The 26,096-nt window shown below is 41.5% G+C and overlaps 1 protein-coding gene across 1 annotated transcript in view; it reads right to left on the bottom strand.

Moving 5' to 3' along the window:
- Window positions 1-26,096, bottom strand: part of SLC9A9 (solute carrier family 9 member A9) — a 323,698-nt gene that overhangs the window by 279,935 nt on the left and 17,667 nt on the right. Inside the window, exons 3-4 of the mRNA XM_038417254.2 lie at window positions 19,275-19,352; window positions 18,496-18,572 (exon numbers count right to left, since the gene is read on the bottom strand). Coding sequence (XP_038273182.1) covers window positions 18,496-18,572; window positions 19,275-19,352 — 155 coding nt within the window. The remainder of the gene's footprint in view (window positions 1-18,495; window positions 18,573-19,274; window positions 19,353-26,096) is intronic.

Below are 26,096 nucleotides of genomic sequence, written 5' to 3'. Positions count from 1 at the left end.
TCTATGTACTTTCAGCCAGGCTGCTGCATGTCTGATTTGCGATTGTGTGCTAGGGCAGTGGGGCATCCATTTGTGTGAGACCTGTATCTAATTATACAACTGTCATAGATTAGTGTGGCATATAAATAGGACAACTTATAGCCTGTATGATAACTATTAACGTTACCTTATATTAGTATTAACGTATAACATGCCAACGTGTCATTAATAAATTCATCTATTCCTTTGTGAAAAAATTACATATCAAGCAGCAGGCACTGTTAAAGAGACAAGTTAATAAGGTTTTCTGGAGCTTTTTTGCGCTGCACATCTTGCCTCATGGAGAAAAAATGGCAGGATTTGTGCACTCAGTTATCATTAGATCTTATTTTTTTTGTCAGATTTAACTACTACTTTCTCTTCCCATTTATTTTTAAATGAATTACTCATTCATGAATGATGCCAGCCTGACAGTCCCAGAGACAGAAAGCATCTGCTTAGCCATAAAGCAAATACAGTTACAATGTTAGATTCCTCCAACTTCCCCCCAATAGTGCTTCCATCCTAACCTTGAGGGGCTAAGTATAGGAGTGGTAAGGTAAAACCAGCTCCATGCCATGATTGCTAAAAGCAGGCACATTACCAATTAGGAGTGCTGATTGTAATGGGATTTATGATGGACATTTGTGTGTTAGAAACTGGACTATAATCACCAGTTCAGTTGTTACAAGTGTTTCTATATTTATTGTCCTTTTATCATATGTGTATTTAGACCAATATTTTCAAACTTGGGTTCTTAAAGCTTAGTCACCTAAATCCATCCTTAGACAATGAAATAAATAGTGTGGTAAATCAGGCCACCTATTGAGCTGCCCAAATTTAGGCATAATGTATGAAAATTTGAGCTAAAGTGTTGCCTCTATCAGTGCCCTAATTATACTAACATTTTGATTGGAAATTGCTTGTTGCACTACATTACCCAGAATCCTTAAGAGGAAGTTGGGTGGATCTATTTTTGAAGAATGAAATACAAAGTTTGAGGGATTGTTAGATGCAAATCTCAATCCCTATCTTCTTTACTACATTCAGCAAATCTTACATGTAAGAATCTTACATTCAGTAAATCTTGAATGTATAAATCTTATATGTATACAATGTCAAGCTACATCTATAATACAAGCACTTCAGAGGCACTGCTGAGTGTTGCACCTATGTTGTTGTAGAGTAGATGCTTCCTATATTGATGGAAGGGGTTTTTCTTTTGATGTAATTGATCCATCTAGCCCCAAGAGTTAGTAAACTAAGTCAACAAAAAAGAATTCTTCCATCAATCTAGCCGTGTCTATACTGGCTCTTAGATCGACCTAACCACAGTACTCAGAGCAAAAATTTTCAACCCCTGAGCGAAGCAGCTACGTCGATCTGTTTTTTAAGTGTAGACCAGGCCTAAGGAACCACAGTTATATGGAAGGTCTTGGAGTTGTTTAAAACAAGCTGCATTTATGTCACCGAAGTCAGCCATTAAAACTTGCCAACCTCTGGTTTATCTCTATGAACAAAAACAGTTGTCAAACCATAGGATCTGTGTAGAGCAAACACATGGGAAAGCTAAAATAATGTACATAATCATCCAATTTAGAGAACAAGTTTGAAAAACTGCCCATGTCACTTGCACAAGGTAGCACCAGAGCTGGGACAGAACCCTGAACTCCACTTTCCTGTCATGTGGCCTAAATGCAGGACCATCCTTCCCCCAATCCTCTTCCATACACCACATGTAGAGGCAGTTTATATAATTTAATGGCTAAAGTTCCAAGGTCTGGATGTTTAGCCAAGCCTTGTGTGACTCACTTGGGTTTGCAAAATTGGGCAGAAAATGTCTGGTTCATTGCTTCTGCAGCAATCCAGCCTGGCAACAGGATGTTCAAAAGCATGAAAAACAATAAAAATATATAATGGGAGATATAAAGGGAGTGAACCTTTTGAACCTCAAACGTTTTATCCAAACCATCTCAAATATATTCCTGTTCAAACTTGGACACCATCTCTGGAATTGGTTTGCTGTCCTTTCTCTGATATAATTATGAAAAATGCCCAGTTATGCCACTGACAAATTCTACTATGCTTTGCTCCTTAATAAGTTTGTGTGTGTGTATGCACATACACACACTTCAAAACAGAGTCAAACCATTCTTTTACTGGATTGGGATCTGTAGTGTTATACAACCTATGGATCTTGAGCACCATCTAGTGGATTTCCTAGAGCAATGTAATCATTTCCTTTGAGTACATGATTCCAGAATTCAACCCATTCGTTTAAGTTTTAAAATATTTTAGGGCCTGTTCTCACTTACACTAGTTTTACACAGGTGTACACCCATTGATTTATATGGAGTTATTTTTGATTTACACTTATGTAAGAGGAGAATCAGGCTTTTGGTATTGTTTAAGCAAGGATTTTTTAAAAATAGTAATAGAATATTTATCCCATTGCAAATGTTTTCAAAACACCCAATTGTCTCCCACCAGCTACACCATAGTAGTGAGAATGGTTTCTAATCAAGGTCCTGTTTCTTCTTCTCAAAAAATCTCAATACATGTGAACAGAAATGTAGCTGGCCTGAAATCCAGATGTCTAATGGCTAGGGAAAGAATGCTCAAATGCTAGAGTCAAACATCCCACCTATTAAAAATATGACAAGTTTCAGGAGTGATATGGCAGCTTCTTCAAACAGATTCTGTAAAATACACAAAAAGAGCTTTCTTGTGTTGAGGGAATGATTCAATATCCAGTAAGAGCATTCCTCCTAGTTAGAACAGAGCTTTCAGACTCTTCATCCTGGAAAGATGCTGAATGTGATTTAGGCTTCAGTGATTTAGGTCAGCCTGTGTGGTAACTGACTGATATTTACAATCCCTCTGGCTATGACATCTGTGGCCAGCATAATCAAAGGGTCACCACAATTACCCCTGTTCCAGCATATGTGAGGTTTTGAACCACCATTTGGATGGAGGAAATTAATATCTGAGAGATGCAAGAGTTGTATGAGCAGTAAAGAGTCATGTGGCACCTCATAGACTAACAGACTATTGGAGCATCAGCTTTCGTGGGTGAATACCCACTTCGTCGGATGCATTGTATTGAGTTGTACTGTGAATGTTCCATCCTAACCTCATGCTTAGAACAGAGGATTAGCCATTATCCCACAAATTTGATATCTTGGCTCTGCCACTGTCATACTGTGTGACACTGGGAAGTCCCTTAAACTTTTGGTGCTCCGATTTCCACAGTCTGTAAAATAGGAATAAAATTTTCCTGCCTCATGGAGGGATATGAAGGCCATTTAATATTTGTAGAACCTTCTGAGATCTTTGAATGAAAAGGCCCATGAACTTGCCAAATGACAACACTATAGAGCAAAACTTCAGAATGTCTCTAATTCTATCTATAAGTAACAGATCCACAGAAGGAATGTCTCTGCTTTTAAACAGCAGTAAGATGGACAGCACATTGTTTACATTCCAGATGGAAGGGATGATCCAGGTCAGCTCATTGGGAAAGACATGGGTCTTAAGGAAGGGCTTTTATACTGGGGATCATTCAACAGGGAAAAATTATGAGGACTGCCTTTCTGATTCAGGTATTGCTGTTAATTTAATGAACAGATTAGAGAACAGCTGTTCAAGCCAAGTGTCATGACTTTGAATTGAAAGAGGACAGAGCAACATCTGATGGGGCAGCCCAAAAGCTCCTTTGAATAAAACTTTTCCCAGCCTTACTCATGACGTTCAGGCTCCAAGCGGATTGCAGAAGCCCACTGCAAATGCAGATTCTTCAAACAGTAAAGGGCTCTGGCTGTTCCTGGCAAGCCGTTTCTTAGCCAAAGATGGGACCAGGAGGAGGAGAAGGAACAGCAGACTGATCAGAACACAGACTGGAGATGAAACTTCAGGAGAGCCCAGGGTGTCATAAGTGTTGGGTTTGATTTCCTTATTAACTATTAATATCAAAGTATTACAGGTTTGTTGTATTCTTCTCATGGGGGGTGGGAACTGATCTCCCCCCAACCTCTGGCCCCATTTCACTCCTCTTTCTGGAAACACAATGTGGGAATGATTTCCTTAACAATGTAAGGGGCCTTTTAATCCTGTAGAAGAGCTGCAAAATGTCTCCTTATCCTGCATCATAAAATCCTTAGTCATATAAATACTTTGACCTCTGTGAAATGATCCCACATATTATTTATTTATGTTGCCGTCTGTTTATTTTCCTACTCTCCAAGGCTCTCTGCCTATTATTGAAAGCAAGGTGAACGCTGGAAAAATAATGGAGTCCCTGAGTCTCAGTTACTGAAAGTAAGATCATTATCTCTGAAGCATCCTGAAGAACTTTCCAGAGTACAAATGTTCACTTTGTGCATTATCAGTACCAGAAACTTCTGCAATCAAAAACCAAGAATCAGAGAAATCAGGAAGATTGTTCTACAGGGAAGATTACTAAACTTGATGTGCTTATATGCTTACTCACTATAGGATTTAACTTCTGGATAGATGAAATAGACCATGAATAATCCTTACTCTCCTGCAAAGAAAGTCTTCAAATAAGTCACCACCAATAGTACCTCTCAGCAGGGGAGGAAAACATTTTTAATGTGCCTTCTTTGGCCAAATTTGGCTAAAACATCATCACCCCCCATATCTTTTTGTAGACATACAATTTTTTTTCATTTTGCACATTCTAAATCAAAAATATTGTATATAGACCTACATTCTTTAGCTGATTTTAGCTATTTGTCATTGTCCTTTTCCTAGAGAAAAGTTTCTACCAGTAACACTCCAATTCCTCACAGTGCACAGACTCACTGTGACAGAAGAGAAGCTGCGACAGAAACACACATAGTCCTGCTAGGGGAAGAGCCCAATAATGGGGGCAGAGGCTGAAGAGGTTTAGCACTAAGTCCTGCCACTTTGGTCTAGCTTGTTTACTACTCAGCTCCACAGGGGAGCTAAGCAGTGTGGGGAGGCCCAAGGTCAGGCAAGGCACAATCAATGGCTTGGGGGGAGTGATTTCCACTGCCTCAGGTTTGCGGCTGGCTGTGAGAGGGACCAGGATCTAAGGCACCCAGTCGCATGCGGAAAGTTTTTGATGCAGATGAAATCTGATCTAGTCATTTCCTCTCTGCGAGCCCTTTAAAACAGGGAGACTGGGAAAAAGAAAGGTGGTAAAAAATAAGGGAGGGTAAGGGGGCATGAGCAATGGCTGGGGAGAAATCATCATTTAAAAGCAAAAATAGAATAAAAGAAAAAATGGGAGGAGTACAAAACAAGAAGAAAGAAGTAGGAAAGTGGGGGGAAGGACATGCTCCAGGGGAGTACTACTGCTTTCTACACTTGAAGCACCGGTGTGGCAAAAGTGAAATGAGTGATTTCATATTCTGGTGCATGATCTCTCACCAGATAGGGCTACAAATTGTGTTATGTGATGAGTTCCTGCTCAGATAGCATGTACTAAAAGGAGAGTAAAGTCAACTAAGTACATACTCTGGCAGGGCTCCACAGTGCTTCTAAAAACTTGAAAACAACCTGATACTGGAGCAGAAGGAAGTCTCCTTTCTATTGTTTTTAAATGTCATTTCTCTTCCTTGGTGGACAACCTGCTGATCTGACTGACCTGCACTTAGATATTCTGGCTGCACTGAGTGACCGGGGCATTCACCCCGAGGCTGAAATGAACACTGGCATTAGCTTCCCTGCGAACACCCTCCTCATGAGTCCAACTGTGCTCCAGAGTGCACTTCAGCAGAAGGGGAAGTACAGCATGGGGTCAAGTTGGTGGCAGAGCCAAACAGGAAGGGATAGGTAGGCAAACCATCCATTGCTCGGCTTTGGGGGGCATTTACAAGGAAACACAGTCAGAAGGAAACACATGTTCAGCTGTAGGTCAGATGCATTGATGAGCCTGTGCATTTGTAAATGTAGGTCAGCCATCTGTCAGGCTGGCAGTGAGCGAGTCATTTTTGATTGTTCAGGCTGCCAGACTAGGATAGGAATTGTCTAGTCTGCTTTAAGTTTCTATCATGCCTTTCATCCTGAAGCAGCCCAGAGCACTTTACAAACTGATAGACAAACTCCTGCATTTGTGAAAGGGGTCACTTCGTTCCTCCTACTGCCTATCTCTATCCAGGAGCAAGCAGTGTGTGTGCTGGATGCCGTGGCTTGCTCTCCAAAAGTAAACTTATGATATCTGGAATGGATGATCCAGTACATAGTTTGAGCCTAACTATACCCCTGACCTATTCACAGATCTCCCATCCTGTGAGGGAGAACAGCTACCTCATAGGCAGCATATCCCCCCTTCCTCCTGGATTCTTCGAACGCCTCCCTTTGGGTCTGTGGTCATTCCTGAGAGGACTGTGCAGACAGGGTGCAGGGTCAGACCGACTGCATATCATCCACTCCACTAGCCCTGCAGAGGTTGTTCCTGCAAAAATAATATAGCCCCAGATGGTATTTCTCTCCATGAGCCCCATCTTGCTGGTGGGGAGATCCCAAAGGGAGTTGCAGTGGGAGAATCCTGGATGCATGGTTCTTTGGGAGCTCAGCTGTCAGGGAACCTGATGAATGGTTGGTTTGGCTGGGGCTGCAGAATTAGCATAGAGGTACAGGAAGTTCTCTGGCTGATCTCCAAGGAGCCATGCTGCAGGTTCTGGTGTTTGGGGGCCAGTGTAAGGACAAACCCTAACATCCAGAGGGAAGAAACTCTGCAAAAAGGAGGAACCTCATGGAGGTTTCCTCTTCCTTATTCAGGTCCCCTTGTGGGGTTTCTCTGTGGAAGGGGCAAACTGGAGCTGGTTTTTTTTTACTATTTTCCAATCAGTGCGGTCATTCACACATTTTGCCAGAAGAGGGCACAATAAAAGAAGTCACTGGTTAAATACAGAGATGATGTACCATGTCCAAAACGGAGTCAGATTTCATTCTGTCCACACTGCATTGGGCTCTCATTTCTCAAGTGGTGGTTGTTTTTCGCCTTTTAATATCCACTGTAATGCAGTTATTTCACTATCCTTTACATGCTTAAGGGTTTCTCTGTGAGATGCAAATAATGTCGTCCTGCTGTTTTCCACATCTGTATTTTTTGCATGCTTCAATTCTGCCTCAAGGAACAGTGTCAGCTGTAAATTGAAATGGTCTCAAATTCTAGTCTAACCACGGAACTTGCATCAACAGACAGACTCGACTGCATTGAAATAATCCTGGAAATGCTTTCAGGTTTGTGTGGGTGTTAATGGTCTGGAAAGCATTTTTTATATCAGTACCTTAATTTAGCACATCTTCTTATCCATAAATTTAGAACATTCATAAAAATTAGCTATTTGTCTGCCTTCCATAGTAAAAGCTTACCACAATAAATCTATAATTAGAGATGGACCCAAAGCAAATTCCTAGACCCTAGCATCACTAAGCATATATGCTCCAGCTTCTCTAATCTCATATTTGATCAATCTGTTTTGTGTTTGCCATACTTATACTTGTACATTACAGTTAATCAGGAATAGTTCCCTTGTAATCAGTGGAGTTTTTCCTCTCCATTGCATTGATATAATTAACTTGACTGTAACAGAGTTACTCAATATTGCACCAAGAGGAGAATCAGGCCCACACCATGGGGACAGTAAACTATATGTTTACCAACAAATGCACCAGCCATTCACATGCTGGTGATCAGTACAGGTTGCCTCCCTTGGACAGAGGATAGGACTGTTTGGTTTTTTTTTAATCTAAAACTCTTCCTTATTATCTGGCATAGCTCAGAGCAGACAACATTGTACTATGCTGGTCCATAACCAAACGAAAGTCCGTACATTCAGATGTCAGTCCAAGTTGAACCAGGAAGGCAGTCCACAATACAAATAGTACCGTACACATGTAGTATTCACATACATGGTTTACATCATAAAGTGAAGATCTCCTTCATGTTCCCTTCTTTCCAGACATTCATATGGGTTGTATAGGAGGCTTCAGAAGATTATTAGTAATCATTAAACTCTAACATCTTCATTGAGTTTAAGAGATAATTACTTGTAACTTTTTTTTTTAGTCCTGCTCTAGGGAATTCCTCCCCCTTCTTTCTCCTCCAATTAATCTCTGCAACATCAAGATACTTATTAAGCCCCCACAATTTCTGTGCCTACCACAAAGCTGTGTGTATGGGCTGTGAAAGAGTGGAGATAGCACATAGCTTTATTTATGGACAGCGTGCACAGGAAGAGCAGGCTCTGTTGTCTTCCTTAGATCTCTTGCTGGTACTAGTGCTGGAAAAAATAGATTCTTTTAATGAGGAATGAGATGTTGATTAACTTCTCTGAGGTAGCTCTAAACTAAAATACAGAAATGATCAGGAACTACATGATGCAGCAGTTAGATGCTACTTGAATAATGTACTAGCCTAACTTAGAAAGTAGAGAGCTCTAAAGATTTTCCTGTTACCCTTAATATGGCCCCATCATTCCCTCCGAGAAACAGTTTCCAATACTTAAAAGAATCACATAGCCCTGATTGTATAGCATGAGTAGATTCAAGCCAAACAACATTTGGTTTTGGTTTTCTGAAGAACATAGCAACAAATGTTTGGTTTCCAAGTCATATTACAGCCTATCCGTAACCTAAGAATAAAGTTAGATTATAAACTCAACATTGTTTCAGCTCAGTATGTACCATTTGTACAATTCCATGAATCTTGAGTCTGAAAGGAATATAAAATAACCCCAGAACCTAAGTGCAAAAGTAAACACCCACCTGACATTTGCCAAACTGTCTAAATATCTATGAAGAAGTCTAGGTAGAAAAAAAAATCAAATCTCGAGAGTCTTGCAGTGCATAGTAAGTGTAAACTGCTATTGCATGTTGAACTCCTCTAGCGTGGGCTGAATGCTTAATGAGAAATGGAAGCAGAGAGTCTACTGAGAATGTGTCAATATCATCAGCAAGTTCTGTCTCATGTTACGATGGGGCCAGAACAGCTTAACTACTGTTGAACAGGTTTCAGAGTAGCAGCCGTATTAGTCTGTATCCACAAAAGGAACAGGAGTACTTGTGGCATCTTAGAGACTAACAAATTTATTAGAGCATAAGGTTTCGTGGGCTACAGCTCACTTCATCGGATGCATAGAATGGAACAAATAGTAAGAAGATATATATATATAGATACAGAGAAGGTGGAAGTTGCCATACCAACTGTAAGAGGCTAATTAATTAAGATGAGCTATTATCAGCAGGAGAAAAAAAACTTTCGTAGTAATCACCAAGATGGCCACCTTCTTGTCAACTGTCTAAACAGGTCATCTTGATTATCATTACAAAAGTTTTTTCTCCTGCTGATAATAGCTTAATTAATGAGCCTCTTACAGTTTGTATGGCAACTTCTACCTTCTCTGTATGTGTATATCTATCTATCTATCTTCTTACTATATGTTCCATTCTATGCATCTGATGAAGTGGGCTGTAGCCCACAAAAGTTTATGTTCTAATAAATTTGTTAGTCTCTAAGGTGCCACAAGTACTCCTGTTCTTTTTACTATTGAGCAGAAGGACAATGAAGTCAGCTTCAAATTCAGGGAGAAAAAAAGGTTGACAAATAAAAAGAAAAAAATGTGCAGGGAGATCTCACTGCTCTTTCTGCTAGATAGAGCATTTCCAACTAAAAATTCATTGAACACAGCCTAGTTAAGCTGCACATCAATGGAAATAATATTCCTGTTATCCCTAAAAAGAGAGTTAGAAGCAGCAGTTTGGAAGTCTATATTTTCAGTAGTACAAACCCACCCTTGTTTGATTGGACAGTTATGTTCATATCCAGATACACCCCACTCACACCAACCCTTGGAAGCATGAAAATGAGACGTCAAGAGAAAAGTCCCCAGCATTTCTTGCTACTTTCACTTTGCCACCTCCAATAGAAAAAGAAAAACAATATGTATGCCAGCTTCATCTCACGCACTCTCTATTGTAACACTTAATAGTGACCTCAGAGGTTTTATCTTGACTAGGATTTAAACCTGTGGCAGCTAATGGTTAGATTATTGTAGCTAACACAAACTATCACTAGGGCGTGGACCAAGTGCTGTGCTGGCTGCCGCTTCCCGCAACCCCCATTGGCCTGGAACAGCGAACCGCGGCCAGTGGGAGCTGCGATTGGCTGAACCTGAGGAAGCTGCAGGTAAACAAACCATCCCGGCCTGCCAGTGGATTTCCCTGACAGGTCGTGTGCCAAAGGTTGTCAATTCCTGCTACAGAGTATAGAGTATCCTTCCCTTTATGCACACGGAAAATTCCCATTGGAAGTTGCACATGCTCATCGGGATGAAAATGACTCCCGTGTTTCAAAGCATTTGGGGGGGTGGGGGGGATGGGAGGAGAGGGAATAGGATTTGGGTTGGAAACCAGACGCAAACCGTTTCTAAATGACGATCCATGGGTTTAATCTTTGGATTAAGTGAATTTTATACAGGATAACAACAAACCACTTGAAGAGAAGAGAAAATTAAGGATTCTAAAACAGGCCTGAAACAACTTACCACAGGAGAGGAATTTTATTACAAGATTGTCAGATTCAAGCTGCTGAATAGTACTTATACAGTAAAAAAAGGAGCTGAATGCATGGGAAAAGGGGGAAGACAAGTTAATGTCCAACTAGCAAACTTAGGTTTCAGATATTTTTGTCACCAATTTGAAACCAATAAATCTTCTGAGTAATCTTCACGCATTGCAAAAATGGCTGAGGAAATTAAAGTTAAAGGGGAGAGCAACAAGAAGGCAAACCTATATTTTTGTATTCCAAAATGCTTTGCTCTTAGTTCAAAACATAACAGAATTGAAGTACCACTATGGGCCAGGAAATGATGTTGACCTTGGAATAAATCCTTATAACATTGACCACATGTGCTGTTTATATTCCATGATTTGTCTTCAACACAGTCATTCGTACTCTGAGACAAATCCTGATGTCCGTATTAAATTTTACTCTTTACTTAGGCAGAACTCACTGCAGTCATGAAGGCAGATCACACTTGAATTTGGCCTTCCAACAAATACTTTTGCTGTTTGAGTGGCATATTTCACACAGCTCTGGATTCCAGGAAAACAATATCTCCTTGCCAAGGCTAATAGACAAGCTGGAAAAATATGAGTAAGTGAATGCAAAATGTAGTGCATTCTGAATATATGAAATATGTTATTGGCATTGCAATCCAAGATAACCCAAGTGAAACCAAATCAAAAATCTCTGATAAAGCCAAGTTTAAGAAAATAATCAGAGTTCTCATGTGTTGACAACTTGGAGGTGCAGTAGCAGTTTTGCTGAGGCTTCACAGCTTGAAGGGAGGATTTCTTCACCTTTCTACTGATCTCTCTACAGTAAGCAAAGGGGAGGAATTGGCCAGAGGAGGAAGTTTTGTAGTTTCATATATGGTGTGTCTGTGAGTGACAAGCATGGCCTGGCATACTTTAGCACAGTATTTGGTTTAAAGCAATGATGCCCGAGCAGTACTCACCGCTCACAATAAGAGCTCATGGTTCACTGTCTCCCACTCCCACAACTGGGGGCACTGGATTATGGCTTTCCCATCCAAGTGCCACACTGTTCCTCTGTCCAGCCCCAGAAGATTCACCCTGTCTTGCAAAAGCAGTAATTTACAACAGAGATGGCAAGTACCATCATAGCTACTCCTGTCAGGTCACTCTTGGCAGCTCACCAAAGGCTTCTGTGATATAGATGAGGTTTCCCACTTCTTTACTTCAGATCTGCACCAACTGTCTTGCTTTTTTAAGGTGACTGATTGTAACAAGTATAGGCTAACAACCATATCACCTATCAGGGCAACAACCATATCACCTATTGGGTTGTTTACAGTGAGCTGCTCTATAAGTCAGTAGGACAGAGAGCATGGCGCAAATTCATAGTCGTAGAGTTTAAGGCCAGAAGATATCTCCATATCATCTAGTCTGACCTCCTGTCTATCTTAGGGCACTAAATACCACCCAGCCACCCTATAGTGAGCCCAACAACCTGAATTAGAGGGGGAGGCTGCAGCAAAGATATACAGACATAGATACTTGCCTGTGTGCTCACGCATACACACATACTTTAAATACATGGCTAATATTCTGCAATAAGGAACTGCTTTATTTTCAGTCTTTTTGCCTTCTACTTCCTGGCCTTTTTTACAACAACTAATTCTCTCCTACTCCCATCTCTTCTCTCTGGAGTGAAGCTCCTCCTTTTGGGGTTTACTGTCTCTCTTCTTTCTACCAAGTTTTTAATTCTCTTTCCTTTCCTCTTTCTTTTTCATTTCTTTCTCCGAGTGGGTGCACAGTGCAGACATACCGACTGTCCATATGGATTATAAACCTCAGATGCTGCTCCCATTTTTGAGCCAGTCAGGGCAGAGTTACAAGTTCAGATAGAAACCATGATTTCAAAGAGTTTCATTTCTATCCAGGCAGGTAATTAGAGGGCCACCTGCCATCACTGTATTGTTGGGGCACCTCTCAGAGTGTAGTGGAGTCAAATCCCAAATGCGAAGCAAGACTCAAGAAGTGGATCCTCACACTTGACAATGCTGGGGAAAGGGTTTACAAGCACTTAGATTACTGCATTTCAGCAGGGCTCTAGCCTACGGGCTTTTTCAGCATTAAAAATGACAACAATAAATCTCTTTTTGTATTAAAAATAGTCTCTCAGTCTAGAGACTCATATTTCAGTTATTTATTTCAAAGTTTAGAGGAGTTATATTGCTTTGTCATAAACCTATACATCATCAGTCTGACTGTGGAAAAGGATGCAAGGCTCACCGGATTGGCTGGCAAAGCATGCTGAAATACCAAGGCACAAAATATTCTCCTTAGGACATGCTGCCTGGGAAATCACAGGAGAAAACATTAAAAGTGGCACTTATTTTAATTGTTGTCTTAAAAACTGAAAAATAGAAACTACCCCCATCTGATAGAGTCTTTGAGAAGACAACTCCAGTTACGCGTCCCCCAAGCTTAACTGTGATTATGATGTTTCATGAAACTTGGGAAGAATTTGTATCTTTACAGCTCTGTATCAAGGGCCCATGTCCTTCTCATTAAAAGGGAGGGCTTGCTTCCAGAGAACCATGTATCCTAGAACTTCCTATGCACCTCATTTCCTGGAGCAAGACCAACAGAAGAGTGGAATAGCCGAGGGTTGGGGTGCCATTTCTCATGGAAAACCAACAACCCTAAGAAAAAACAGCGCTCTTTCCCATGAATCTTGCCCATATGCACTCCCTTAGGCCTGCTGTGTGACTAATAGTATGGCTATCTCTATTTCTATGCTTCCATTGTTTAGCTTCCTAACAAACCCCACTTCTTGTTGCCATACCCCTTCCCTGGTGTTAAAGACACAGGTGTGGACTTATAAATCATGCTGCCAAAAGGACAACATGCCAGAGCAGTTGTTCCCTCAGCTCTTCCACCCAGCCAGTTGCACACTGCTCCCGTGGCACGCTGCTGTCCCTGTGGGGATATAGATGTAGTGGTGGAGAAGCAGGATTCTTTCTTCTTTGTATGGAAGCCATGAGACGCTCAACGGTTTTCAAAGAGTTTTGCTTCTATCATCTGGGTAATTAAATGGCCTCCATCACTGAATTATTCAGGTATCTCTTGGAGAAACCCCCAGGCTTCAGGCTGCCAGCAGTTTTGCTCATCAGATCACCATGAGAAGGGGGGAATCATATACCCCTACCTAGGTTTTGTACACTGCTATACTACACCACACAGAATATTAACAAATATTAAGACAGAACATGGTCTTCAATTAGAGGAACTTAAAGCTGTGACACAAGCATCTAGTAAGTATTGCTATTCCCTTTTTACAAAAGGGGAAAATGAAGCACAAGTTGATTAAATGACTTGCCCAGTATCACATGGGAAATCAATGGCAGAGTTGAGAAGAGAAGCCAGAACACCTTAGACCCTCAGTTCTTTGCTTTAACCACTCGAATGTGTTGTCCCTTCTACAATAATCATGTTCACTTGATACTGTACATGTAATGACAACGTACATTGAAGCCACACATGCAGATCAGCACAGATCTAAGAACGCTGATGTCTAGAAACAGAAGGATACGGGGAACATGACATGATTTCTTTCTGACACACCATTGTGCTTGGCCAACTTATAAAATTACAAATAAAACTGTTTGAGAATGGCCAGGGAGCATCTTGAACACCCTTGAGAGTTTTTTGTTTGGTTGGGGTTTTTTTGCCTTCTAAGTGCTTCGATGGCTATTCTAAAACCTTGAAAAACTAATTAAGTTCATGTTCTACTAGAAGGATCCATTTCATTGAGTTTTCAAAGTTGTATTAAGTTATTAAGCTGCATTAAAAGATCATAAAAATGCACATAATTATTCCCACCCCCACAGTTATCTATTGCTTCTCTTAAAATCAGCAAGAGTCCAGTCACTGAGCCAGTTGTAACAGCCTATAATTCACACAGTGTAATAGAACAAACTTGGTAAGCGTTACCTCTAAGGTAGAGTAAAAAAGACGCATTGTTATGTGCTTTTATTACTGCATGACCCAGGTAGACTTATGAAGTCCAGGGGTGGTGAGTGGTTGCATTAGAAACCAGGACAAAATATTATGAAAAGTTACATATACATACAACTTCCCCTGACTTTGCTAGCACCAGCCCCCAGTCAAACTTTGGAGAATTCTATGGCAGGAACAAGCAGGTCTGGCGCTCTGTTGCACGCACCCCCTACCCCTCTTCTATCAACCTCTCCTTACCCACATCATTGTCTCTAAAGAGACAGGAGTGATAATATCAGGAGATCAGGTCAGGCCATAGAGATCTGCACACAGGCACGCTGTACTTGGAACTCCCTTTTCTGTGTGAAAGAAATAGGCATCTTCTCTAACCTCCAGGCCCTCAGGAAGCCTCTGATCTGCAGGGAAGGATTTTGACAGGGTAGAGGGACAAACTGGATGGGATGGATGTAGAGCTGAGAGGGGATGCACATCATCCCTCTGCAGAATTAGGCAAATGAATTAACTTTCTGTGTAGCCTCTCTTGGGTGCCCCGGGGCAGCTGCAGCCTGGGGGAGGTAGGAGCAGTTCCTTCTACCATGGTTCCAATGGAGCTGTGGTTTCAGTGATCGAGGGGGCCCTGCCACGGATCAGACATTGTGCAGAGGCACAGGGATTCTGTGCAGATGTGCCTTACCTCCTGTGGGTCCCAGGGGTCTGTGGCCTTTTCCATGAGGGGGTGGCAAAGCCTGCCCCTACTATGGGATGACAGGGGGAATCTCAGCAAGGAGTTAGTCATGTAAAGCCCCTCCCACAAGAGATAATCTGGATCATCTATTGGCAAAGACACAGACAATGTCAGCTTTGAATATTTTCTCTTGATACATTACCATTGCCTCTGTGTTTTGCAGACAAAGACAAGCAATTAAAACTAAGTGTTCAAGAGAAGAGGCAAGAAGATGCAACAAGACTAGGCAGGTAGCCCATTGGCCTTGCAATGGGATTATTCATGTGGTTGCCTGGCAATCTCTTGGCACATCAGGAAATTGCTTTGTCATCACTCTGGTCCAAAAAATGCATGTTCTGGGACTCGACTCCTGCTCACCCAATACTCCACCCCCATTTCACACCCTTACTGTGGGATTGCATAGAGCAGGGGCCAAATTCACATCCAGTGGGGTACACAGGCACAGCTCTACTGAATCCAGTTGGGGCAGCTGAGCAGAGCTGGTACAGCAGGAGAGGATAGATAGAGCTGGCAGCACCTGTATGAGGATGTCAGTCTAGTTAGAGAAAGCGGTGTTGGGTAAGGAGAGCTAGAGTGACAAGTTGTATGGGAGTTGGGAAGACATTCAGAAGGAGAGGTATCCAGGCCCAGAGAGGTTAGCAGAACTGCTGGACCCTTGAACAAGACTCCAGGGGGAGGAAATGAGGAGACTGTCGCAGGGAGGGAGGGGGGCTAACCACAACTAGATATAGTCATTTTCTAAATATTCATCAAATAATTGATATAAAAAAATAAAACACAGCAGAATCTGGCAAAAAATTGTGAATATTATTTGGTGAATATTATTCAACCAGCTGCAGTAGTAACAAGATGGAGGAAACCCTGAAAGTGGAAATAATTCAGATAAGCATCTAAATGGAAGTCCAGACCTTTGGCGATTTATCCGTTAGTCCTGGTGCCACATAAATGACATTTTCACATATAAGACTCAAAAGTTCTTATCTCTAGCATGCTGTTTTAACAAGCTTCCTCACTTAAGTTCTCCAGGTTCCAGATACACAGCTGCTGTTACTTGCATACACTGTAGCACTGATCTTAAAAATTATTCAACCTTTTGTGTATATTACATGCACCCACATGGGGAACTACCTATTAACCTAGATCCTTTGGGCCAGATTCTTAGCTGATATAAACTGGCATAGCTCCATTGAAGCCAATTTATACCAGCTAAGCATTTAGCTAACTGTTTACACTGTAAGAAACTGCCTGGTGTGCTTGTGTATCTTTGCCCTCTACCAGAGAGAATCAGAACCTCTCAATTGTGACAGGAGATGCACAGCTAACGGCTAACCCAGACTCTTCTTCAGCTCATGTGGCAGGGACCTCATGTGGAGCAGGATGGTTACATTTCTCTCCACTGTCAGTGAAATTCTGAGTGACCACAGAATGCAGTATAATAAAAACCAAAAAATCCTACATGATGATGGGTTTGTTATAATACATGCAAGTTGTGTGTGCTGTTGGCTACTTCAAATCTTAGTAAGATGACAAGAAAGTTAACTCTGATGTCAAGATACCCATTTTTGTCTTGCTTCCATTGAAAGAATAGTTTTAACAAGTATTAAACTTTGAATTACAGACTAATCCATCAGGCACTGATGTTTTCGTAATACTGAATTGACATTAAATGTGAAAGTTCTGTCTTATGATGATGTTGAAAAAGAACGTATATTTTGACTCCACCCATCTAAATTTACTTAAGATCTGTTATAAAAAAGCAAGAAGAGTTAATTGCTTTCATAATTTGAAAGCACTCTGCCTAGGTTCAGAAGTCTGATCACTTCTAAATTAAAGCAAGTGCATAAAATTGAAGCACTACCATAATCCTTGCGCACCATGCTGAATAACTTAAATGGCTCATTTCAGAGTTACAAAGACCAGGATCTCAGGTAACCTCAAGATTCAATGAGCTGCTAACCTGAAAGTTGAACCATCAGTAAATTTCCAAACTTGTAATCTGTAAAATAAGCTCCCCTCCTTCAACTCCACACAATCCCAGACAGATGGCTAATGAAGTCTTAGGTCCCAACCCTGAAATGAGCTCTGCATGGGCAGACCCCTGTGAGGAGCTCCATTAGCTTCAGCAGGGCTCTGTGCAGGTGCAGAGCTCATTGCAGAAACCTTGGTTCAGAAACAGTTCAAGAACCTTAAAATTCCTCCTGTCTTTCTGGAGATTTCTTGTCCTGTAAAGGGAATGCCATTAAAGAACAGTGTGTTTCTCCAAGAAGAATGCTCCCTTCTTGCAGGACAGATAAAATGTTAATGCTGCATGACTATAAAGGCAGCCAGTGCCTATATAATGATCACAAATTGGGGCCCAAGTGTGCAAGATACTGAGTGTCTCATGGAAAAGACTGGGTCTATACCATGACTGCATCTTGAATTTTCCATCTCAACCTCACCTAAAGATAGAACTTCATTGTTTAAGAAAGTTAAATTAAACAAATTAAATTAAATTAAATTAAATTAAATTAAACGTGATCGTTCCCCTCTATTCGACACTGGTGAGGCCTCATCTGGAGTACTGTGTCCAGTTTTGGGCCCCACACTACAAGAAGGATGTGGATAAATTGGAAAGAGTACAGCGAAGGGCAACAAAAATGATTAGGGGTCTAGAGCACATGACTTATGAGGAGAGGCTGAGGGAGCTGGGATTGTTTAGTCTGCAGAAGAGAAGAATGAGGGGGGATTTGATAGCTGCTTTCAACTACCTGAAAGGGGGTTTCAAAGAGGATGGCTCTAGACTGTTCTCAATGGTAGCAGATGACAGAACGAGGAGTAATGGTCTCAAGTTGCAATGGGGGAGGTTTAGATTGGATATTAGGAAAAACTTTTTCACTAAGAGGGTGGTGAAACACTGGAATGCGTTACCTAGGGAGGTGGTAGAATCTCCTTCCTTAGAGGTTTTAAGGTCAGGCTTGACAAAGCCCTGGCTAGGATGATTTAACTGGGACTTGGTCCTGCTTTGAGCAGGGGGTTGGACTAGATGACCTTCTGGGGTCCCTTCCAACCCTGATATTCTATGATTCTATGAAAGTCAAGAATAGCTAGTGTAGGAAAACACCTTCATGTTAGCCTAACACCAGTGAAGTAAATCATGTGCCCTTTTATCAGGAAAATCGACTAATATTAAACTTGAACAAGAATAATAGGATGTGAATTTCACTTACCCTATAACAATGCAAGAGATGGCAGTTCCCAAAAAGGCATATGTTAAAATTGATCCTAAATTACGAAAAAAATGTCTCTGGGGAAACAAAGTATGAAAAATACAATGTCAAATTTAGCAGAGTTCATCTTAGAAACCTAAATTCAAGTTCAAACACCAAGTTTAGGAGTCCCATTCAAGCCATTCTGGCTGTTGCTATAGTAGTTCTTCAGGATTGGAAAAAACAAAACAAAACATAGTCTTCAAATACGCTTTTGAAAATATGATCTAAGACCCCCTCATGTTCTGTCAGTGTGTCTATATGTCACTGATCTTCTCTTTTTGCATATTAAGTAGGAATTGCATATTCATGCATGAAACAGTTAGTGGTCATAATGAAAGCTCAGGTTCTTAATGACCTTTGTAAATATTACAATGAATCCCCTCCCTTACACAGATGTAGGTCCCAATTCTGCATGGTAAGAGGACTGCTGCACACATGTGGAGCCTCACTGATTTCAAAGGGACCTTGCATGGGCACAGCAATCCACCCACATACTGAAGTGCAAGATCAGAGCCTTACACAAGTGTAACAGAGAGCAGAATCAGGCCTATGGGTTTGAAGTCTTAAATAGTTATTTTTCATTCTCTTCTCTGATATCAATTGGCCTAAATAATTACCAAGCAAAAGAATTTCAGACTGACAATTACTTAGATTCTTCTCCCCACCAATGTAACAGTGGCACTACAAAGTAGCCATCAGACCAGCCCACATTCTGTAATTTGAGAGAAATCACTTACCTTCTTTAAACTATATCCAGCATGAAATATAATGGGTGGCAGTAAAACATTGAAGAAGATCGAAGGATCAAAAGTCATCTGCCAGAAAAGACAAAGATATCAAGTAAGGAAAAAGTAAAGCAGCCATTCAGTTTGGTATGGAAGGTTTTAAGTGAAAGTCAGGCCATTTTAAAATCAGGATTAATCACTGTGTCAGCCTTAATAAGTTACTCTCGAAAGTGTGGAAACTGGACAAATTACTCAGAGTTATTGTCTGAATAAATACTAGTTTAGAGTTCCCTGCACGTGTGTATATAGTACAATATGTAGATTTTTTGTAAAAAAATATTAAACACAAGAAACAAGTAGTGCTCTGTCAATACAGAACACAGGCAAATTACATTTCAAATGTTAAGCAGAGTAATGAACTAGATGGCCTAGTAGGTTTGGTGATGGACTGGGGACTCGGGAGTCCTGTCTTTGACTCCTGGCTCAGGCACAGATTTCCTCTATGATTTTTGGCAAGTCACCCCAGGCCTCAGTTTCCCACCCGTAAAATGGGATAATACCTTCCTACTCCATAGATGTTTTGTGAAGATAATGATTCTGAGGTGCTCTGACAATGGGATGATGGCCATACAAGTTGCTACATAGCTAGAAACTGCATACAAAACAAAATTAAAAGGAAAAATAAATCCTTCTTGTGTTTCCTTGTTCCAAATAAAGGAGATCTTCCATTTCATGGGAGGATATTCTCCATCTTTGCTTATGCTTATTTACTTTTTATTTTGCTTTACCAACTTTAATAATAAACCCCCCCATAATAATGGCAATACTGTGTCAGATCGATGGTTCATCTATCCCAGTAGCCTTGTCTCCCAACAGTGGACAGTGCCAGATGCTTCAGAGGAAATGAACAGACCAGGGCACTTATCGAGTGAGCCATCCTGTTGTCCCATCTCAGCTTCTGGCAGTCAGAAGCGTAGGGACACCCAGATCATGGAGTTGCATCCCTGACCATCTTGGCTAATAGCCATTGATGGACCTATCCTCCATGAACTTATCTAATTCTTTTTTGGACCCTGTTATAGTCTTGGCCTTCACAGCTCCTCTGACAAAGAGTTCCACAGGTTGCATTGTGGGAAGAAGTACTTCCTTATGTTTGTTTTAAATCTACTGCCTAATAATTTCTTTGGGTGACCCCTGATTTGTGTGTTATATGAAGGAGGTAAATAACACTTCCCTATTCACTTCTGCACACCATTTGTGATTTTATAGACCTCTCTCACATCCCCCTTAATCATGACTTTTCTAAGATGAACAGTCCCAGTATTTTTAATCTCTTCTCAGACGGAAGCTGTTCTATACTCTTAATCATTTTTGTTGCCCTTCTCTGTACTTATTCCAATATATCTCTTTTTGAGATGGGATGACCAGAACTGCATGGGATATTCAAAGTGCAGGTGTACCATGGATTTATATAGTAGCATTATGATATTTTCTGTCTTATAATGTATCCATTTCCTAATAGTTCCTAATATAGTTACCCTTTTTGATTTTCATTAAATATCGAGCAGCTGTTTTCAGAGAACTATCCACAATGACTCCAAGATCTCTTTCTTGAGTGGCAACAGCTCATTTAGACCCCATCATTTTGTATGTATAGTTGGGATGATGTTTTCCAACATACATTATTTTGCATTTATTAATGCAGAATTTCATTTCAATTTTGTTGCCCAGTCATCCAGTTTTCAGAGATCCCTTTGTAACTCTTGGCAGGCAGCTTTGGACTTAACTATCCTGAGTAATTTTGTATCATCTGCAAACTTTGCCACCTCACTGTTTACCCATTTTTCCAGATCATTTATGAATATGTAGAACTTGTCCTAGTACAGATCCTTGGGGGACACCACTATTTACCTCTGTCCACTGTGAAAACTGGCCATTTATTCCTACCCTTTGTTTCCTATCTTTTAACCAGCTTCTGATCCATGACAGAACTTTCCTTCTTACCCCATAACTTCCTATTTTGCTTATGAGCCTTTGGTGAGGGATTTTGTCCATGGCTTTCTGAGAATCCAAGAACACCATATCTCCGGATAACCGTTATCCACATATTTGTTGACGCCCTCAAAGAATTCTAATAGAGTGGTGAGGCATGACTTCCCTTTGCAAAAGCCATGTGGACACTTCCCCAACATATCATGCTTATCTATGTGTCTGATAATTCGGTTCTTTACTATAGTTTCAACCCGTTTGCCAGGTATTGAAGTTAGTTACCAGCCTGTAACTGACTTTGTATGGGCCAATGAGCAGTCCACTATTTACTTCTCAAACCAGGGCTGTACAATGCAGCCCATCCTGCCCTCTAAGCTGGGATAGCAGCCGCTGTCACTCCATATACCCTTATGCAAGCTGTTAGGCCCCTGGATCTGTGTAATCCTGGACTGTCAAACCCACTCAAGTTTCTGCTTAGCACCAGTCTGTTTGGGTCCCATCCGGAGCTTCCTCACAGAGATGGGGTGGAGAGCTACCCATGTGTTATGCAGGAAGTCAGAAGCTCATGGTGGTCTCTTCTGGCCTTAAATTGCAATACAAATACATGTCCACCAGCCCTACTCAAGGGATTAGGCAATGCTGAGGTTCTTGCTTGGGCCCTTTGCTTTGGGGTAAATTTCACCCTATAAGCATATTCAGGGAGTATTACTTATGGCATTCGGTGACAGAATCAAATTAGAATACATATGAGAAAATAAGAATCTGTGCTCCAACTTTGAATGGAACCTCTTTGCAGGTTCACAAATAATTAGTTACTTTTCTTCAATTGTCACACAATCCTGTGCTCCCCAATTCTGCTTTAGGATGAGGAACAGAAGGACCAACATACCAGTGGAAGAGCAGGTGGCCCAACAAGTACAGGAGGCATCAATAATCTTGTGAAGAAACCTGTTCCCGTGAAACTTCCAGTTCAATTTTTCAGGGCCCATAGTTTCAAGGAGTTCAAATGAATTTAGTACAAAGATGTGAACATTGGGGTCCAAATTCAATTTGGACCTCTTTTGAGGTTCATCTAGCCCAGTGTGTAAGTTGTAATGAAAGATGTGCCTGGGCTCAAGTGATTTTTGTACTTTCATAACTGACATGGCAAGCCCAGAGGTGCCAGGGCTATGAACTGCCAAGAGATGCCAGGGCTCAGCATTTGTATTTAAAATAGCTTATCTACTTTAAAAATGTTCTTGTTGTTAATTTTATTCTGTGAACATTTCTGGAGCTATTTTTGCCCGATGTCAAGGCATAATCTTCAGGTGTGATTCTCTGCTCAGATATGCAGACATGCTTCACTCCATAGCTTGAAAAATCCCTGACTGCATGTGTGTGCAAGTGAGCCCAATGATCAAACGCACCATACCTAGGATTAGAGTCAAACCCTGATCATTGCTGGAAGGTTCTTTGCTTTTTTCAGAGGGTTATTCATTTCAAAAATTCCACCTCCGAGCAACAAATTACACCGACATAAGCGTTTGTGTGCACAGCACTATGTTAGCGGGAGAGCGTCTCTCGCCAACATAGCTTATGCCGCTCGTGGAGATGGATTTTTATGTTGATGGGAGAACTCTCTCCCATCAACATCTTTTACCAGACCAGCTGCAAGGGCACAGCTGCACTGGTACAGCTACGCTGCTGCAGTGCTGTATGTATAGACATACCTTTAATCACAAAGTTATACCTCTGAACAAATGGGTGTGGCTCCAGTCCTGCAAGGTGCTTGGCACCATTCACTGCACTGACTTAAGGGGTAATGTGGTTACTCATTCTGTGCAGAAGGTGTTCAGTCCTACTGCATTTGATAAGGATGAAACCATTTGGGTTCTATAGAAATTACTCTCAAAACCTACAAAATATAATGGTTAGTCAAGTCCTTTCTATTGATCTTATGAGTCATCCTACAGAATTCTGTAGCAGGGACATACTTCTCCATTAAAACGGTTCCAAAGACCAATGGAAGAGTAATTTTTATTAAATTCTTGAGGACTTTGTTATAAAGGAATCTGCACCACAAGACCTTTTCAATTTAAAATTTTAGGATCCAGTCCTCAGAAGTGTCTAGTAACTCCTACAAAGTGCTGAGGCCCAGATACACAAATGGACATCAGTGCCTAAAGCCCAGTTTTAGGCACCACTGCAATCACAAAACTCCTGCTTAGCTTTCACCTAACCTTTTAAGGGCCTGAATCTGCTAGATGTCTACATTTTCTCTAAGAGTTCCCTACGCACCCACGTTTCTGTCTCTGGACATGCTCACTGCTGCCTCAGGCAGGTGCCCATTGGCCTATCTCATGCATAAGCCCCAGTGCGAGCCTCAAACCAGGTGAAGATAGGTGTTGCCCCACCAGTCTTGCCTGTGGGGCCTGATCTAAGGTGTGCTCAGACCATACTTACCTCCACCCAAAACAGCCAGGGAGGGAAAGAGGAACCTTTAGCCCAGTGGTTAGAGTACTCAATCAGGATGTGGTTCAATTCCCTCCTCCGCATCATGAGAAGAAGGGATTTGAACAGGGGTTTCCCATCTCTGAGGTAGGTGCCATAACTGGACTATGGGACCTTCTGATGTGAGTATCTCTCTCCTGTTGAAGCTGTTCTACAGTATATAAATAATTAAATATGCACTGGGTGAGTGGGAAGGTGACTAATCCAGCGGTCAGGGCACTCATCTAATAGGTGGGAAACCTCTGTTCAAATCCTTTTTCACATCAGGCAAAGGGAAGCAATTTATACGGGGTCTTCAACATCCTTGGTGAATTCCCTAACCATGGGGCTAAAGTTATAAGAAAGGCTTCCTCTCCACGCACTGTCGCACCACTGTCAGGCTTAGGCACCTGACACCAGGAGAATGTTCCCAGCTATGGAGCTCAAGTAGAAATAGATACTTCCTTCCCACCTAGATTTAGGCACTTAACTCCATGAGGTGGCTGGAACTTAAGATACGCCCCCCTCCCCCCTCCTCTATATCTGCTATTGGCTAGTTTAGATAGATCCCTGCTTAGTGGGCTAGCTTTTGTGGCTCTCATACTCTGGGGTCTTTCCTCACCCTTTCCCCCCCCCCCCGCAAACACATTGTACAGGGAGCCTAGGGAATTAACTCCGTGTTTGTGGATTCCACTGGGTGACAAGAAACTTAAAAGTTAGGCACTATAATGCCCAAGTCCTTTTGTGGATATTAGCCTGAGTGATAGACTTAGGCCTTGTCTACACTACGGGTGGAGATTGATCTAAGTTACAGAACTTCAGCTATGTGAATAATGTAGCTGAAGTCGATGTACTTAGATCTATTTACCGCGGGATCCACACTAGGCTATGTCAATGGGAGACACTCTCCTGTTGACTCCCCTTGCGCTTCTCATTCAGGTGGAGTACAGAAGTCAACAGGAGAACCATCTGCGGTCAATTCAGACGGTCTTCACTGGACCTGGTAAATCGACCGCCAATGCATCGATCGCTGCACATCGATATCCGGTAAGTGTAGACAAGCCCTTACTGTGTGTTGAGAGGGCTCACCACCTCGCAGAAGGCACAAAGCATCTCATAGGATTGGGCAACCCTATAACTAAATTTAAATGCCTATTTCAGATCACTCATTTGGTAGCTGCAGCCTGGATTGTCAGAGGGACATTGCAGTAGGTCACACTCCAGGAGTAATTGTAATGAGCCTTTATTAAAAAGCTTTACATATTTAAAATATTACATCATACTTCTTTCAGGAAAAGGAGTAATTATGCTGGGTTCTGCATTCCAGCAGATGAATGGGTATTTAGGTGTTTAATTCCAACTAACAAATTAAATTGTGCATAAAAATTCTTTGTTGAAAGGAAAGCAGATGCTGCTTGGAGAAGCATGTGTTCCCTTCTATGCTTTTCCTGTCTGTTTTTAAATGGGAAAGGTTTTGGATCTGTTATGTAATGTCTGTCAACTGCCAAAAGGATTGATTTGGCAGGTGTGGAGCGTTCATAGTGTTCTTCTTTCTCCGCAGTTACCGAGAGGACTAGCATGTGTTCCAGCAGGGTCTTAATAAATGGGGGAACTTCCTGGTTAGGGAGCTCATTACTTGCTGCTTAAAGCATGGCTCTCTATATTTATACCTTCACCCAAAATGGTGTCAGAAGTGCGTAAATCCCTCTCTCTGAAGAATGAGTAGATGACAGAAACCCCCCGCCCCCCGACTGCCAGAGTAGTGAGTAAGCCGGAAAAGTGTTGAAGCTGCAGCAGGAAGGAATCGGAGCCCTGTCTCAGCACAGCAATGGAGCCCGTAGCACAAATAGAGAAAAGGAAGCGTTAGCAGTCAGTTGTGCCTGTGAACAGCTCAGGGCATATCCATTTGGCTTGAATTTTAACAAAGAAACAGATCACAAGCCCTTAGTGATATTACTGGGATCAAAGCTTTCCACCTGGAATTCAAAGATTTTGGCTATAGCTAATGTGATTTTTCTTTCAACACTGAACACATTCCAGAGGAAGCATTCATAGCTGCAGACATGCTATCTAGAGAGCCAATGGGGCAGCCACCAATGGAAGATGAAAAAGCTTTAGAGAAAGATGTCAAAGTCTATACTTTGTTCTTGCAGCAATTCCAGTATCTACCAGTAACTTCAGCAAATTGGAGATAAACAACTATAGGATGAGACTTGCCAGAAACAGATTTGACTCTGCCAAGGAGGGTGGGGTCAAAGGAGTCAACTTCCATCTGACATACCACCATACTGACAGGACCAAAATGACCTTTCACATGCCAATTGGCCTGCTTCAGAAAGGACACACATTGTTATCCCTATGAACTTCAGAAAGATA

The sequence above is a fragment of the Dermochelys coriacea genome, chromosome 9 (assembly GCF_009764565.3).
Source record: "Dermochelys coriacea isolate rDerCor1 chromosome 9, rDerCor1.pri.v4, whole genome shotgun sequence".
Taxonomy (NCBI): Eukaryota; Metazoa; Chordata; order Testudines; family Dermochelyidae; genus Dermochelys; species Dermochelys coriacea.
This window is presented reverse-complemented; position numbering and strand designations above follow the sequence as displayed.